A 17,814-nucleotide genomic window follows, 5' to 3' on the forward strand; every position below is an offset into this window, starting at 1 on the left:
AATCGTACATACGCTGGGTTCTTTTATTGCTTTTTTATTTTTAATTATTTGTATAGGGTGACCCCTACAATGCGAAATATTATAGATGGTGCAATCCATCCGCTTTGTTTAATCCAATCCGTCGGATGCTTGATTCCAATTCCAATTCTTCATTCATCTGAGTTCAAAGGAAGAGACAAAAAGAAGAATTATAGATTGGGACAAAAAGTTTAAAGTATTTTGAGCTTTATTCAATGAAAAAAATATTTATCAAGAGCAAATAGTTTTTTATAATTATTAACCAAAAAAAACTTATAATTATCAATTAATTTTTCTTTAAATTAATCGACTTCAAAATGCTAGTTCAATAATTGAAAAAAGTGAAAATTTCCTCGTTAGATTTTAAAATTCCAATTTTTTAAGGTAAAAAATGACATTGGGAGTGGCATATTGTCTAAAAAATAAAAATAAAATAAATTCGAAAAAAAATTCTTTAGATGCTTTCAAAATATTTTTGAACACTATTTCATGGATTAATAAATCTGTCGATAGTTTTTTATTTATATTATAAATATGCACCTTAAAAGAATTTTAGATCTGTCACTAAACCTTTATTAAGTCGAATATGATTGGTCAAAATATACCAGAGGTCCTTATACTTTACGAAAATTTAGAATTTAATCTTTATATTACAATTCATAAAAATATAGTACTCATATTATTTTGATTTGATAATTTTAATCCAATCACTAATTTCATCAATTTTTTATCATCGAAAATGCTTATGTAGTCATTAACTTTGCTGACATGATATTGATTTGTTGACGTGATAATTGAATTAGTGAAATTAGTTGTTAAATTATGCAAATGATTTTTGTACTCTTATGAAACTCAAAATTTAGTCTTTATACTTGTACGAAATTTGAAATTTAGTTCTTGCACTAATGAAATTTGAAATTTAATCCCTCTAATACAAAAAATATTTTGCAATTTTAAAAATTTCTAATTTTTTAAAATTTAAAAATTTGAAAATTACCACAATATTTTCTTATAATATTCTATCACAATATTGAAAATTTTATTACAATATTCAACCACAATTTTCATATATTATCACTAAATCTATCATAATTTTTTATCATCCATGTAAAATACTATTACTAGTTCTATCATTATTTCATGTTATATTCCTTAATAAAATATAAATCTATTACTAACTTAATTTGTTACACTTTTATGTCATAATTGTAATATATTGTGGTCATATGAAAAAAATCTTATACCAATTTATTAAAAATCTATTACAAATTTTTTAATATATGATACAACTCTGTTACTATCTAATTTTAATAACTATTTTTTTATTAATTTATTAAGTAAATTACAATTATATCTCATTCAATTAAAATTATCCATAAAATAGTGTTTCTATTCTTTTAAATTAAACCCTATTTAAATGATTCTTTATAATCAAATATATGTTAAAGATTCTAAATAAATTAAAGTAATTTACTAAACTAATTAAAATAATATTAACTTTGATATATTAATTTTAAATTATTAATATTATAATTAATTAATAAAAATGATAATAGTATTTTTATTAATATGATATTATTAATAATTAATTATATATAATAAAACTAATATATTTCCAAAATATTTTTATATTAGATGAATTAAAATATTTCTAAAATTTAATATTTTTAAAAAACTAAAAAATTTAAAATATTTTTATATAAAAAGAATTAAATTTCAAATGTTGTGCAATTACAAAAATTAAATTTTAAATTTTTTATAAATACAGAGATTAAATTTTAAATTTTATGAGTATAAAAATCATTTATATAATTTAATAACTGATTTCATCGTTTTAAATTGTTACATCAACAAGTCAACATCATTCGGTAAAGTTAACGACATCATTTTTAATGGTAAAAAATTGACAGAATTAATAATTGAATTAAAATTATCAAATTAAAATGATATTAAGATTAAATTTCTATAAATTATATTATAGAGAGTAAATTTTAAATTTTTATAAAGTAAAAAAAACTTCCGACATATTTTGACCAATATAATCTATTGAGATAATTTTTATCGTTAAATTAGATCGGTTCATGAAGTTATATTTGATTGGCTGACGGTTTCTTTTTTGTATTATTTTCTAGAAAAATGGAAAAAGGATAGTTGGGTCGGTGCAAATTTGGCAATAGGGCTATTAGAAGCGGCAGCTCAAGAGAGAAAAAATAAATAGAAAAAATAAATGGTAAAGTAGCTATTAAAGTTTCACAGTTTCCTTCCCATTACTACTTTTTTTTTTTTTTGCATGGATGCAAACAATAAATACTGTGAATCCTTTATCCTATTCTAGAATTCACTTGCGATTTACCAAATGGTCTTTATTTAACAAAAACAAGAAATCAGACTACTGTTCATACCAGAGTTCCCCAAAATACGTATAAATTGTTGAACTGTACATTCAATTTAAATTACTCCAGCAGTACCGTTTATTGTTTTGTATGTTTTGTTATCATCTACTAGATAATAAATCAAGTAGAAGAAGCGAATATGATGGTGGGTATCACAGTTTCATGAGGAAAATTTTCGCTGAAGAGGAAATATGGTAGCCAAAGGAGAGCAACAAGCAAAGAACAAGAAGATTAAGCACTGAAAGAAGTAAAGGTTTGCCTAACAGTCGCGGCGTCTATTGATAAAGTTTAAAACTCTTAATTTTACTAATAAAATTTGAATCTTGACAATGTCATAACGTTTAGATTAGAAACACTTACATATTAGACACAAAAATCATGAAGTTATCACTAATCTTTTTTATTTAAGTGTGATTGGTTATTTATATGAATATATGTTTTTTAATGTTATCCTAAACCTATGCTGAAGGTCTCTAAAAAAATGAGTTTTGGTCTATATCAACAGAATTAAGATTTGAGGGTCGATTACATGCAAGAAAAATATTAACACCCTTTTATACCCAAAATTGATACCATATTAATTATGTATTATCTTGGCTAAGTCTTAATCAAAGATGATTTTTATCATCTAAATAAATTAATTCCAATCCTTTTATTTATTTACAAAACATGATGATACAAAAATTCTATCAAATATTAAGCAATCATGCAATAAATATTAAATCATACCATACAAAAATTATCATGTAAATATATTATAAATCATACCAAATATTATGTAATAATGTCATGCCTAGATCATGCTAAAATATTCATGTAAGAATGTCATGCAAATATATTAATTATCATGCAATAATAACAATCGTGTAAATATGCAAAATAAAATATAATCACACAAATATGTTAGTAAGATAATCATGCAATTATGCACACAATAAATATGAAAATATGTAGTTAGATATCATTCAAAATTAACATAATATCATATCATGCAATAAATATAAAATCATGCAAAAATAATAATGAATAAATAACAATGCAAATAAATATATTATTAATCATACAATCACACAAATAAATAAATTAATAATCATGCAATTAGACATGCAATTAAATATATAATCACATAATTAACAATGTCAAACATGTAATTAAATATTTAATCATGCAATTAACAATGTAAAACATGCAAATAAATATATAAACATGCAATTAACAATATAAATTATCCAAATAAATATATAATCATGCAATTAACAATATAAAACATGCAAATAAATAAATTATCATGCAATTAACAATATAAAACATGCAAAAAAAAATATTATGCAATTAACAATATAAAATATGCAAATAAATATATAATAATAATCATACAATCACACAAATAAATAAATTAATAATCATGCAAACAAATTAATAGTCATGCAAACATATTAATAGTCATGCAAATATATTAATAAATCACACAAATATATTAATCATGTAAATAAATTATCATGCAACTATAATATTAGTCTTGCAAATTCATGCAAAAATAAATACCATGTAATAAATATAAAAATAAAAGTAAGCAATTAAATATTATAAAAGTTATGCAAAAATCACAAAAAAAAAAATAAAAGCAAACATTACCTTAATGAATCACGGGTTCCAATAAATTTTCACCTTTCAAAAACTAATATTTCTTACTATAATTCTTAACATTTCTTCCAAAAACTCTAACCGGATCTTCTTGCCAATTTTTTTGTTTAATTGCTTCTTCCTTGTTAATTCAAAGCTTTACCCAAATTTTTTCTCTTTTCAGTGACCTTTGTTTGATCAATTGTTTTTAGGCCCCCCCTTTTGATCTTAGATTCAAGGTCCTTATATAGGGATTGAATTCCTTTTGATTTGAAAGAAATTAATTCACCAAATCTAGGATTTCTTTTCAAATTTTATTCTCTGTGCAATCTTCCATTTTTCAAAAGATTAAGTCTCAAGTCTCTCCAAAATTATTCAACCATTAAAGTTGAAATATGAGATAGAATCCAAGAGTTAAATTGGATCCAAGATTTTTCATGCAAAATCTCACATTTTTCTTTATTTATTTTTTACTCTTGTTTTGAATTTTTTACCGATTGACTTTGACTTTTTTTACTAAAAAATTAAAATTAAACTAAAAAAATTAAAATACAAATAAAATTTAGGACTTAATTTTTAGGTCCGAAATTCACTTTTCCAATCAAAGCAATTGCATAATCAAAATTAAAATTCAAAGTTTAATGAATTTTGAAAAATCCCCCAAAAAAATAGGGTATCTACAGTTGCTCATTTTTGTGCATTTTCTGTGAAATAGGAATTGTATAAAAACAAAAGACATCCATTTTGTCTGGGTCAAGAAAAATCAAAAAAGAATATTGCAAAGGCTCTTCTTTAGAGGTTTGAAACTTTTTCTTTTGAAAAATGCTCCCTTCCAACTAACGCTTTGAAATTTTTGAAAAATAAAATGCTCCTCCATAGTTGAAACTTTGGAACTTTTGAAAATACAATGTTGTTCCCCAACAATTGAGGCTTTAGAACTTTTGAAAAATAAAATACTCCTCCACAGCTGAGGCTTTAAAACTTTGAAAAATAAAATGTTCTCTCACAATTGAGACTTTAAAACTTTTGAAAAATAAAATGAGATCATTTTACCTTCAAAAAGCTCCTCCATGATAGAGGCATTGAAACTTAAGAAAATCTTACATTAAATTGAGTTTCTGTATCTTATCTGAATCATCATTGATTGCCTTCCAGTGTCTCTTCTCAAAATTATTTTCTTATCTAGTTTTTCCCTCTTGCTTTTCAAACATATGCAATGAATGCATGCAATGAATGAAAAGATTCTCCACAATTTTCAAAATCAATTTCTAGATTCAAACTTTAATTTTTCTTCCTTTCAAACATGCATGATGCATGGGATGATATGAGGAACACAATGTATACATACAATCAATGCGTGAGCTAAAGCTTTTTCAAAATTTCATCATAATTTCACAACTTAAACTTTGATCTTTCTTTTCCAAACATGAAGTACATGAGTGCAACAAATGCAATGATATATGCAACATGTAATGAATGCAGTGAATACAACACATATATGCAAAATTCCTACTCAATTTCAAACTTTAAACTTTTTTTTCCTTTTCAAATATGCATGATGAATGCCATGAATGAGTGTAATATTCTCAGTATGATGCATGCATGTAATGCATGTGGTGAATGCAATGTATGCTATGCAATTCATTTATTTTTTTTAATTTTGGTAACTCAGAGGGTTCTCAAAACTTTTGATTTATCTTCTCATTTTCTTTAACTCTTCAACACTTATGATTTCAACAAGAGCTATCATACCCTATCAAGTAATCTCATCCATTTTATTTTCTAAATTCAAAGTTTCCTTGTTTCAATGGGATCTTAAGACTTTTTTTCGTGTCTTCTTTTCAGTTTCTCATCATGTTTTTCTTCAACTTATTTGGAACTGGCTAGCAAATATATCAATTGATTTGTGACCTAATATTCCTCTTCATTAGGTTCATCATTTAATTTCAACATTTGGAATGCTTCTTTTCATTTGTAAGCCACAATGATCAATATCATTTTAAACTTCTTTTATTTTTCACATTTCATTTTCAATATGCTACAGTCACTTCCAACTTTTTTGAAATAATATAAGGATCTTTCATAATAGTCATTCATTCATTCATCATCATTTCAATTCAATGCCAAATGTAATCCATCACATTTCTTTAATACATCACGAGAATAAATAAATGGTGAAGAACAATAAAAATTAAAAAAAAAAGGTATTCATTATAAGAATAAGTCTGGAAAAAAATAAATAGGCAAAAAAATCATTTCAAGATAAATCATCAAGATAAATGCTAGAAAGGGTACACAATATCTAAAATAATGAATATTCAAACAATTCTAGACAAATTAATTCTAAATTATTTTTCAAAAGCTCATTCCATTGATATTCTTGATATTCTATCAATTTAAGCATTATCTTTATTTCTTAGGGATCTTCATCAATGCTATTTTTTCAAGTTTCCTTTATGTTACTTAAACCGTCTTTTCATATTTTTAGTTTAAGTTTTCCTTCTTCCTCCTTTTTTTTGTTGTTTATTTTTTATTTTACTTATTTTTCTTTTCTTTGTACGCCATTTCCTTTTTATTTCCCCTTTTCCTTTAATCCACCAATGACATTTTGATCAAATTTCTCAACATTTTCATTACAGGTTTATCTTAGTTCAATTCATAATTCTCCATTTCGGGCATTCACATTTGATCAAAATGAACTTTGAAGGGACTAACATAGCTAGGGTGAGGGTTATGAAAGAAATGAATAAAATAGACCCAAAATCAATTCGAAGGGTTACAAACTAAAGGAACATTTATTATCATATGGAGCGACTTGGTTTTTGCCCCATTTTCATCAATTTTCTTTGTTTCTTTTTTTTTTCTTTTTTTTTTCATTTTTTTTTTTGGTATGCACTTTTCATACTTTTTCGAGAAAGATATTAGGACCAAAGAGGGTTTTTTTTTTTTTTTTGGCCTTAAAGTCATTAAGAACTTTCTTTTTTTTTTTCTCTTTGTGATCAAGCTTTTTTCAAACTTTACCCCTAGTGTGGAAGGTAATCTTTAGTTAGGGTTTCTTTCAAAAAAAATTTAATAAGCTCTAATGGGATAACAAATGAATAATTTTACTCCTTGTGTGAAAAGTAGAAGAAAGATTGTCATTTCTCATTTCAAATATAAATACTCTATTTGAAGAATATTTATTGAATAAGAGCAAACTTGTGAGTGAATCATCACAAAAACCACACACTACAACATTTCCATTTATGAATGAGTGAAATCACATGCTAGTTTCATTTTATGAAACCTATCCTCTTTTACTTCAATGATCCCAATAGATTAAGAGTCTCAACTTATCAATTCCATCAATATGAATTATTGCCATGATTCATCCAAAAGGTTAACAATTAAGCATGTCCAATAAAACAGCCCTCTCTATTTCGATGACAATGATTTAAAGATCTAATGATCTCAACTACAAATGTAAGAATAAGGTTAATTTGGTAACCAGGTTAATCGAAGAAATTCACCACTGCAACATCAATATAACCCATTACTTTTGGAAATACCATCATCCTATATGAAGCCAATGCTATCAAATCCATTTCTCTTTCAGTGCTAAAATATTTATATATAAAGTCACAAACAATGGACCAAGGAATACCAACACTTTCACTTTTTCCTTTTACCCAATTGTTAATAGTTTTGACATTTACAACCATCATTTGAGCAAGCTTTTTATGATAACCAGCCTTTTTATTTTTTCAGTATACCTTATAAGGATTAACAAGATCCAAGCAAAAGAGAGTTGAATATTCTTCAATAATTGATACCATATCAACCTCATTGAACACAAAGTAGCGATATGAAGGGTCCCAAATTTTAACCATGGCCCTAATAAGCTGATTATCCATATGAACTGAAAAAAGTAATGCAAAATCCATAAGCTTCTTTTAGAAAGTCTCCTTGGCATTGCCATTCTATTGGTTCCAAATACTAACCAAATCATTAAGATCATTTCGTTTGAAATTGAGATGTATTTTGGTAGGCAGAGTAGTTACATAATTGACTGGCAAATAATCACCATCTTTAAGCTGAGATTCCTCATACTTCATTCTTAGGCTCATAAGGAACTTTGATAGGCTCTCCATGGACGTAATTAAGATTCTTTTTGTTATGATTATTTTGTAGCAATTACTCATTATATAAATGTAATGACGCATGCATGCAAAACAAAGTAGAGAAAAAGGTTAGTTAACATATACAAGGAATAGCATAATATATATAAGGAACAATCTAAAAGGTTAGTATGCAAAAATATATACAAGGAATAACATAAATTTACAAGAATAATAATTGTCCCATCATGTATCTTATTTAGGTTTTTTCTAATAAAGGGAAGGTATGGCTCTAACCTAGGTTTGAATTCTTAAAGTTCATGTACATGCCAGGTTCAAAGGCTTGACAATTTAAAGGCTCCCAAATTGTTCCCTACATCTCCATCCATTATAGACAAGTAGGGCACCCCAATCCTTGCCCACTATTATAGGCTCAAACAGAAAGGGTTCAATTTGAATGAGACTTTTCGCTAACTCACACAAAGGTTATCACCTCATGAGAGTGTAGGTACTTGCTCCATCCTAATAAAGGATAAAGTCCTAGTATAGAGCTTATGCATCAATACGAATGTGGTGTGTGTAAAGGGACATCAAATAATCAAATAAATTAATGCACATAAAAAATTAAAATTTGTAAAACAAGAAAACAATAACAAATAAGTTAGTAATATGAAAATCACAAATAATTACATAATAAAACTAGCAAAGTAAGGCTTAAGATAACACATGACTAACTAATAGATTGACTCTCTAATGTCCCTAGTGGAGTTGCCAAACTGTCATAATGTCTAGATTGGAAAAACCTACCCATTAGACACAAAAATCAAGAAGTCACCATCAATCTTTTTAACCTAGGTGTGATTGGCCACTTATATGAATATATCCTTTTTAAGGTTATCCTAAACCTAAGTTAAGGGTCCCTAAAAAGAATAGTTTATGGTTTACATCAATAGAACTAAAATTTGAGAGGCGGTTACATGTAGGGAAGGTATTAGCACCCCTTTATGCTCAAAATTGGTACCATATTAATTATATGTTATCCTGCCTAAGCCTTAATCAAAGATGGCTTTTATCATGCAAATAAATCAATTCCAATCCTTTTATTTATTTACAAAATATGGTGATACAAAAATTCTATCAAATATCAAGCAATCATGCAATCATGTAATAAATATTAAATCACACCATGCCAAAATTATCTTGCAAATATATTATAAATCATACCAAATATCATGTAATAATATCATGCCTAGATCATGCTAAAATATTCATGTTAGAATGTCATGAAAATATATTAATTATCATGCAATAATAACAATCATGTAAATATGCAAATCAAATATAATCACATAAATATGTTAGTAATATAATCATGCAATTATGCACACAATAAATATAAAAATATGTAGTTAGATATCATTCAAAATTAATATAATATCATATTATGCAATAAATATAAAATAATGCAATAATAGTAATGAATAAATAACCATGCAAATAGACATATTATTAATCATACAATCACACAAATGAATATATATAATCACACAAATAACAATATAAATCATGCAATTAAATATATAATCATGCAATTAACAACATAAAACATGCAAATAAATATTTAATCATGCAATTAACAACATAAAACATGCAATTAAATATATAATTATACAATTAACAATATAAAACATGTAATTAAATATATTATCATACAGTTAACAATATAAAACATACAAATAAACATATTATGCAATTAATGATACAAAACATGCAAATAAATATATTATCATGCAATTAAATATATAATAATACAAATAATAATATAAATCATCCAATAAACATGCAATTAAATATATAAAAATAATCATGCAATCACACAAATAAATAAATTGATAATCATGCAAATAAATTAATAATCATGTAAACATATTAATAGTCATGCAAATATATTAATAAATCACATAAATATATTAATCATGTAAATAAAATATTAGACAAATAAATTATCATGCAAATATAATATTAGTCATGCAAATTCATGCAAAAATAAATACCATGAAATAAATATAAAAATAAAAGTAAGTAATTAAATATTATAAAAGTTATGCAAAAATCACAAAAGAAAAATATGAAAGCAAATATTACCTCAATGGATCATGGGTTCCAACAAATTTTCACCTTTCCAAAATTGATGTTTCATACTATAAATGTTAACCTTTCTTCCAAAAACTCCAACCGGATCTTTTGCAAAATTTTTTGTTTGATTCCTTTTTCCTTGTTGATTCAAACCTTTTATTCAAATTTTCTCTCATTTCAATGACCTTTGTTTAATCTTGAAATCAATTGCTGTTAGGCTCCCTCTTTTGATCTTAGATTCCATGTCCTTATATAGGGATTGAATTTCTTTCGATTTGAAAGAAATTAATTCAACCGAATCTAGGATTTCTTTCCAATTTTTTTCTTTCTGCAATCTTCGCTTTTTCAATAGATTTGGCGTTAAGTTTTTCCAAAATTATTCAACCATGAAAGTTGAAATCTGTGATAAAATCCAAGAGTTTAATTGAATTCAAGATTTTTTATACGAAATCCCATATTTTTCTTTTTTACTCCTTTTTTTATTTTTTTTTACCAATTGACTTTGACTCTTTTAGTTAAAAAAAAAATTAAACTAAAAAATTAAAATACAAATAAAATTTAGGGCTTAATCTTTGGTTCCAAAATTAACTTTTTCAATTAAACTTAATTGCATAATCAAAATTAAAATTCGAAGCCAATGAATTTAAAAAACTCTTGGACAAAATAGGATGTTTACAGACAACTTCAAGCAAATAAAAAAAAGGTCAAGGGTCGGTTGAGGGCTAAGGTAGAGGAAGTTTGCAAATAGGCGAGATCAGACGATGGTAAAGGGCCCTGAATTAGTTGCATACTTGCATAACAATTAAACTAATCAGTCCATGAGTGAGAAGATCTGTTTATAAATTTAAATAAGAGACACATAGAGAAAGAAATGCAAGTGAATTCTGGTTTAGTGGTGGGTTCTCACAACTTGAACGAGCTCCTAGTTATTTGTCGTGATAGGGACTCTTCTGTAAGTTGTGTGCATATATATATCAAACACACTTGCACTTTCTTTTTTTTTTGCTTTTGAATTACAAATTACAGGAAAAAATGAGAGCGAATGGTGTGGCAGAGAAAAAGGTGGGAATGTTTAAGTGGCCAAACATGTTACATATGCGGAGATGATGTAGGACTCACAGCCGCCTGCAATGAGTGTGCCTTCCCCATTTGTCGAGCTTTGTTATGAAATTCAATAAGTTAGGAGGATGATAAAGGAATGTAATATTGAAATGGTGTTGTTGCAGGAAACTGAATAGGTTTCTTGTGATATTGGAATTGCTGAGAAGATCTGGCTTTTTTTTTTTATGGGGATCTAGTCTTGCTGAAGGAACATCGAGTGGATTAATAATGATTTGGGAAAAAATTTAACTTCAGTGGTGATCAAGAACAGATTTGTGTACTGGTTTATGAGTATGCCCCCAATGGCCAGGATGAAAGAAGAGGTGAAGGAGTGAACTGGTTGCGTTGAAGCATGAAATGGGAGGAAATAAGTGCGTGGCTGGCTATTTTAATACTATTAGGTGTTCAGATGAGAGGAGGGGGTGCACTTCCGATGGAGTTGGAATGGCTGATTTAAATGAGTTCATTCAAATGGAGGAGCTTCTGGACTTATTCAAATGGAGCAGATATCTATTCAAGGGAATGGAATTTTCGAATTAGATGATAGTTTTTGAATGTAAAATGAACTATTAAAGAAGTTGCAAGACATTGCAATCGAAAGTGCAGTAAGGACCAACACAAAGGACAATCTAGTGTGGCAACTTGATAGAAATGAAAATTCTCAGTAAAGCAATTTGTGTCTTTCATGGATAGTTTGCATCTTTCTTTCGATCAATAGATTTTATGGTGGCTATTAGCTACGTATGTTATAAGGATTCTTGACTTTGGAAACAATAAATGGTCTTTGTTGAGATTGATAGATTAAGAAAAGTCTTTGGGGTGGTTGACTTTGTTCACATGTAAAGAGAAGCTAACTATTTTGTAGACTGTTTTTCTTCATGCTTGACTATTTATAAACCAGATGATGCAATTGATGGAGTCTGACAATTTTCGTCAACACAATCTACTGGAATTGATAACAACAATGCAGATTATGGATTAAAGGATGTAGCAGCACAATGACATATTTTTCAAGAGTTATATTATAAATTTTATGGATTTTAGTACTATATTTTATAGATTTTAACTTTATAATTTGGATTGTTTTAGAATTTTTTTTGATATAAACTTTATGATGTGGATTTGATCTTTTAATGAATAATAGACGAATAATAGATTGCTAAAATAATTTTATTTTTAATTTAAAGATTAATTAAATAATTATAGATGAAATTAATCAAATTATCAATGAAATTTAAATTTTACCAACAAATTTTATCAATGGAATTCTCGCTTTTAGCAACGAAAATAATAAATTATCTATGGAATATCGATGGATTATTGATGAATTTTATCAACGAAGTGTTGATGCAATTATCAATGGAACATTTATTGACGAAATATTTACTAATGAAAATTTTCATCTATAAATTTCATTGATAAAATATTTACTTATAAAATTTAAGTTATTATTAATAGAAAATTTCGTTGATAATATGGTATTTTCTGATAGTGCATTGAAAAAGAAAACTCACAAAAAGTTGCAAAATTACAGCACTATTAGCTGTGGTATCCGCTTGAAATAAATGGATTTTATGTGTTGAGTGGTTTATATCACGGCCAAAATGACACAAAAAAGAGGTCTAACCGTGTACGTTAGCAAGTATCCACGTGAAATAAATGTTGGAAACCCCTCAACGCCTTTCTTTTTTGTGGCTTCATATTCCTAATTAGAAAAAAGAGAAAAAAAGGGAAGTGGTACTTGCATGTGCAATTTGAGCGTGATTAAAATGATATGACAATTGCTTTTGATTAATTTGTTTATTTTTAATTTTAAACTTTGAGATTTGAACTTCTAATTAGGTAGTTTGTTTCTTCTTGATTCGTCACTGCCATCGTTCTGAAGTGTGAAAACAGGTTTCTTCTTGATTCGTCACTATCACAGTGTTGAAGTGTGAAGAACGGTCTTTGGTTAACTTCTTTTTTATTGGACAATGTGGATGGAAGGTTATCCTTCAATAGCCTGAATTAATCCAGGAAAAAGATTGGATACTGGTTAGCTGTTTTGATGGGCGGATCGTAGAATTGTTGTGTTCTTTAATAACTAGCCTCTTGGAATTATTGTAGATTATCTCTGTGCGGAATTCTTGTTCCATGTTGATTTACTAAAACCTTTTTGAAAATCATTACTGTCAAAATCTTTGCCTTGTATTCTTACTGGGAATTGCTTCTATTGGCTGTCTTAACTTGAATTTTGGGCTTCCTTTGTTTTCACCCCCATCGATCTTGATTGCTTCTACTGTTATCTAGGTTTAATTTTTACTCTGTATTAATGTTGATTGCTCATTGCCTTCTTTTTTAATTGATTCTCAGTTTTTAGTTTCTAAAGGTGGCCTAACTATGGACTTGACTTTGACTAGAGATTCAATTCGCATGCCGAACTGAATCTTTGTTTGGGATCGCTTCAGGCTGGTGTCGCGGCCTCACTCGCTTCTATGTTTGAACCCCCTTTTGTGGGCTTCCAAGACTTTGTCAAAAAATTTTGCCTTTTATGATCTTGATTTGCTGTTGTTCGGCCTCCTTATGTCTCAATTTGTTGATCAGTGCTTATTTAAAACTAAATTGTTGTGCCAAACCGCATTTAAAATTTTTTAAAAAATTTTTTAGAAATCTTTTAGAAATTTTTAAAATTTTTTGAAATTTTTAAAATTTTAAATTTTTACAATTTTTTTTGAAATTTTAAAAAATATTTAATTTTTTATAAATTTTAAAAAGTTTTAGAAAATTTCAAAAAATTTTAAAATTTTTTTTAGAAATTTTTTTTTATATTGATGTGATATAAATTAAATTTTTTGACATGTATCAATATTTTATCGAATGTTCATGTCATATCAATATTTTTGTTTGACGGTATTAAGAATTATGATAATTTAATATATGAAAATATAATTTAAGTACAAAATTAAAAAAATTTTATTTAAATATTACATTAGAAAAAATACAATAATTAAGAAGCCAAAGGGGACATTATCCCTTGGTACTACGATTTTCTTTCTTTTGTCCGATATTCCGTCTCTTTCTTCATTCATTTCCGACGCAACTTGTAATAGAATTGAAACATTTCTCAAATTTGTTTGCTATAAATATCACTTACACAAACACTTAATTAAGCACGCAACACTTGTTATTCTTTTCGACCATCTTTCCTTCATATAGATTTTGAGCCATGGCAACACCTTCCAATTCTTCTCCTCTTGCATTTACTGTCCGAAGATGCGAACCCGAGCTTGTTGTTCCAGCCAAGCCCACACCACATGAATACAAACTATTATCCGATATTGATGATCAAGAGAGTCTCCGGTTCCAAATTCCGGTGATCCAATTTTATCAGTACGATCCCTCCATGCAAGGGAAGGACCCTGCTAAGGTTATTAGGGAGGCCCTTAAACAAACCCTTGTGTTTTATTATCCATTTGCTGGTAGACTAAGGGAAGGGGCTAACGGTAAACTTATGGTGGATTGCACTAGTGAAGGAGTGTTATTTATTGAGGCCGATGCTGATGTTACCCTTGAACAGTTTGGTGATGCACTTCAGCCACCATTTCCTTGGTTTGATGAGCTCCTTTATGATGTTCCAGGCTCTGCAGGGATAATAAATTGCCCGTTGTTGTTGATTCAGGTACCCTTTTTTATTCAACCTCTCATAAACTTTGACATCACTTTTTTTTTCTTCTTTCGAGTTCAATTAAACAACATGGGAATGAATTAACTGTCTCCCGAGGTGTATACTTGGACTAGAAACCAAGATCACAATTTTTTCTTTTAAGTAGACTTTTTAATTAATAGATAAAATAGAGACTACATCATCCAGGGATACCAAGCAATAAGTTGCTAGACCTCACGAAAAGAGAACAAAAGGAGTTTTTTAAATCGCTAACTCACACTTAAAAAATTCACTTTGTAGGATTTTGAGTTTTATTTACGCCTGATTTGGTAAGGTTATCAGCAAAATTATTTATCTTTTGTGATGTATGAAAATTTTTATAAAATTCTTAATTATTGTTTCAAAGTTTTCAAATGCAATATGTGCATATACCAAGCAAATTTTCTAATCAAGATCACAATTAAAAAAGAAAAAAATAAATAAATTCGTAAGAAAATTTTATAACCAATCGTACATGCGTACTGTTCACACTTGTCGGTGATTCAACTGATAGTATTTCAAACAAATTTAATGTTTGACAACAAATTTTCGCGTTTCCTGATAAAATTTGTGTGGTGAGCAACTAGTCCACCGACACCTCTGGGTACCACCAATCTAATAGAGCCAATCAATCCGGCGTTAGATACCCCGCCGCTACCTATTATTCGTGTAGGACAAAATTAATTTGAAGTTTGTAGAGAAAGTTTGAGATTTTTTAAAAAAAAAAAAGTTAACTTAATAAAAATTTTAATAAAAAATTAAAATTGATAAAATTTAATATGAAAATTAATAATATATAAAATATTATTTATAGTTTAAATTTAATTGATATTTATTTAATGATAAAAAGTTTATTAATATTTTTATTAAAAATATTTATTTAAAAAATATATTAAAATTTTTTTAAATTTTATAAACTTTATTTATGTGATGAGATTTTTAATTAATTAATTTTAATTTTTATTTAATCATTTTTAGTAAAAAATTTTACTTTTACTTAAAAATTTTTATTTAAATCTTTCGCTATTTGAATAACATAAACTAAAACTTTTAGTACCATCTAGAGTAATTTTAATTGAAGAGATCAACCAAGAAACTTGCTTGCTAATTGATACTGTCAAAAAAATTTTACTATTATCTCACTAAGGCAAAAATAAGTGATTATAGAGAAAGAAATCACATGCTCTCTATATGTCAAAGTTAAAGACAATTCAATTTAATTATATAGAAATTTTTAATTAAATTTAATTATATAAAAAATTATATATTATAGTTATTTTTATTGATTATTATATTTCACATGTACTTATGTTTTTATGTGTATATAGTATTTTCTTTAATGTATTTAATGTTCTCATCTAGGTTTCTTTTTTTTTTTTTTTTTGTCTGCCCATCTAAGTATTAAATGGTTCAAAATAAAAGCATATAAAGGTATGATGTACGAAAAATAAAGATTTAATATCTAATAATTTGTATATTTGTGTACTTTTAAATTTTTTTAAATAAAATTCATTTTTATATTATTAATTGATTATAGGTAACACGGCTAAAATGCGGTGGTTTCATCTTTGCCATCCGCCTCAACCACGTCATGAGCGACGCCGCTGGCCTAAAACAATTCATGTCCACCGTGGGCGAAATGGCACGTGGCTTGGTTACAACCTCGATCCCACCCGTATGGGAAAGATACCTCCTAGATGCTCGAGACCCACCACGAGTCACGTTCACACACCACGAGTACGACGAAGTGGAAGCCAACATTAGCACCCAGTTACCGGACAACCTGGTCCAACGTTCCTTTTTCTTCGGTTCCTATGAAGTTCAAGCTCTTCGAAAGCTGCTCCCACCCCACCTTCGCCAATGCTCCAAGTTCGAACTGTTAACAGCTTGCTTATGGCTTTGTCGAACCATTGCTATAAATCCTGACCCTGACGAAGAGGTGCGCATGCTATGCTTTGCTAACACACGTTCCAAATTTGATCCTCCATTGCCATTGGGATATTATGGTAATGCCATCGTGTTCCCAGCAGCAATAACAACAGCTAGAAAACTTTGCCAGAATCCATTGGGGCATGCAGTGGAACTAGTGAAGCAAGCCAAGGCAAGCGTGACGGAGGAATATGTGAAATCAGTCGCTATTTTGATGGTGATTAGGGGTAAACGGCTGCACTTCCCAGCAGTGATTGGTTCCTACTTGATATCAGATGTAACAAAATTTGGATTCGAAGACGTCGATTTCGGGTGGGGTAAGGCAGTGTTTGGAGGACCAGCAAAAGGTCTTGGAGTGATAAGCTTTTTCATACGAGCCAAGTATATGAAAGGCGAAGTTGGAACTTTGGTGCCGATTTGTTTGCCAGCTCCGGTCATGGAAAGATTTGCTAAGGAATTGGACAACATGTTGAAGGGTAAATCATTTTTTATTTCATCTGCTATGTGAAAGAAATAGAAATGTGACATGAAGAGAGAATGTGTGGTATCATGATACTCTTCTTTAAATTGCAAGGCTCTTGCCCAGTATATGTTTCTTCCCCAATATGTTGTAGCTAATAACCACTTCATGATAAATATAAACGAGGAACAATTAATTTAATGATTTCAGAAGAACTAAAACAACTTTATGCATGAATTAATGCTTAAGGTTGTTGATTAGCAATTTGAGATTAATTATGTAGCATAATATTGCATTTGAAAACTCAAATTCGGATTTGAATTTTTTCTTTAGATATTATTTCAATTTAAAATACAAGAACTTGGAATTTTATAT

The 17,814-nt window shown here is 27.9% G+C and overlaps 1 protein-coding gene across 1 annotated transcript; it reads left to right on the forward strand.

Moving 5' to 3' along the window:
• The first annotated feature begins 14,515 nt into the window (after positions 1-14,515).
• On the forward strand, positions 14,516-17,640 carry LOC111318339 (benzyl alcohol O-benzoyltransferase-like). The gene is made up of 2 exons (XM_022921127.2): positions 14,516-15,026; positions 16,588-17,640. Exons 1-2 carry the CDS (start codon positions 14,574-14,576, stop codon positions 17,485-17,487), a joined length of 1,353 nt encoding a protein of 450 aa, XP_022776862.2. The 5' UTR covers positions 14,516-14,573; the 3' UTR covers positions 17,488-17,640.
• The last annotated feature ends 174 nt before the right edge of the window (positions 17,641-17,814 follow it).

The sequence above is a fragment of the Durio zibethinus genome, chromosome 7 (assembly GCF_047325235.1).
Source record: "Durio zibethinus cultivar Kanyao isolate XHJ-2024 chromosome 7, ASM4732523v1, whole genome shotgun sequence".
NCBI classification, from domain to species: Eukaryota; Viridiplantae; Streptophyta; class Magnoliopsida; order Malvales; family Malvaceae; genus Durio; species Durio zibethinus.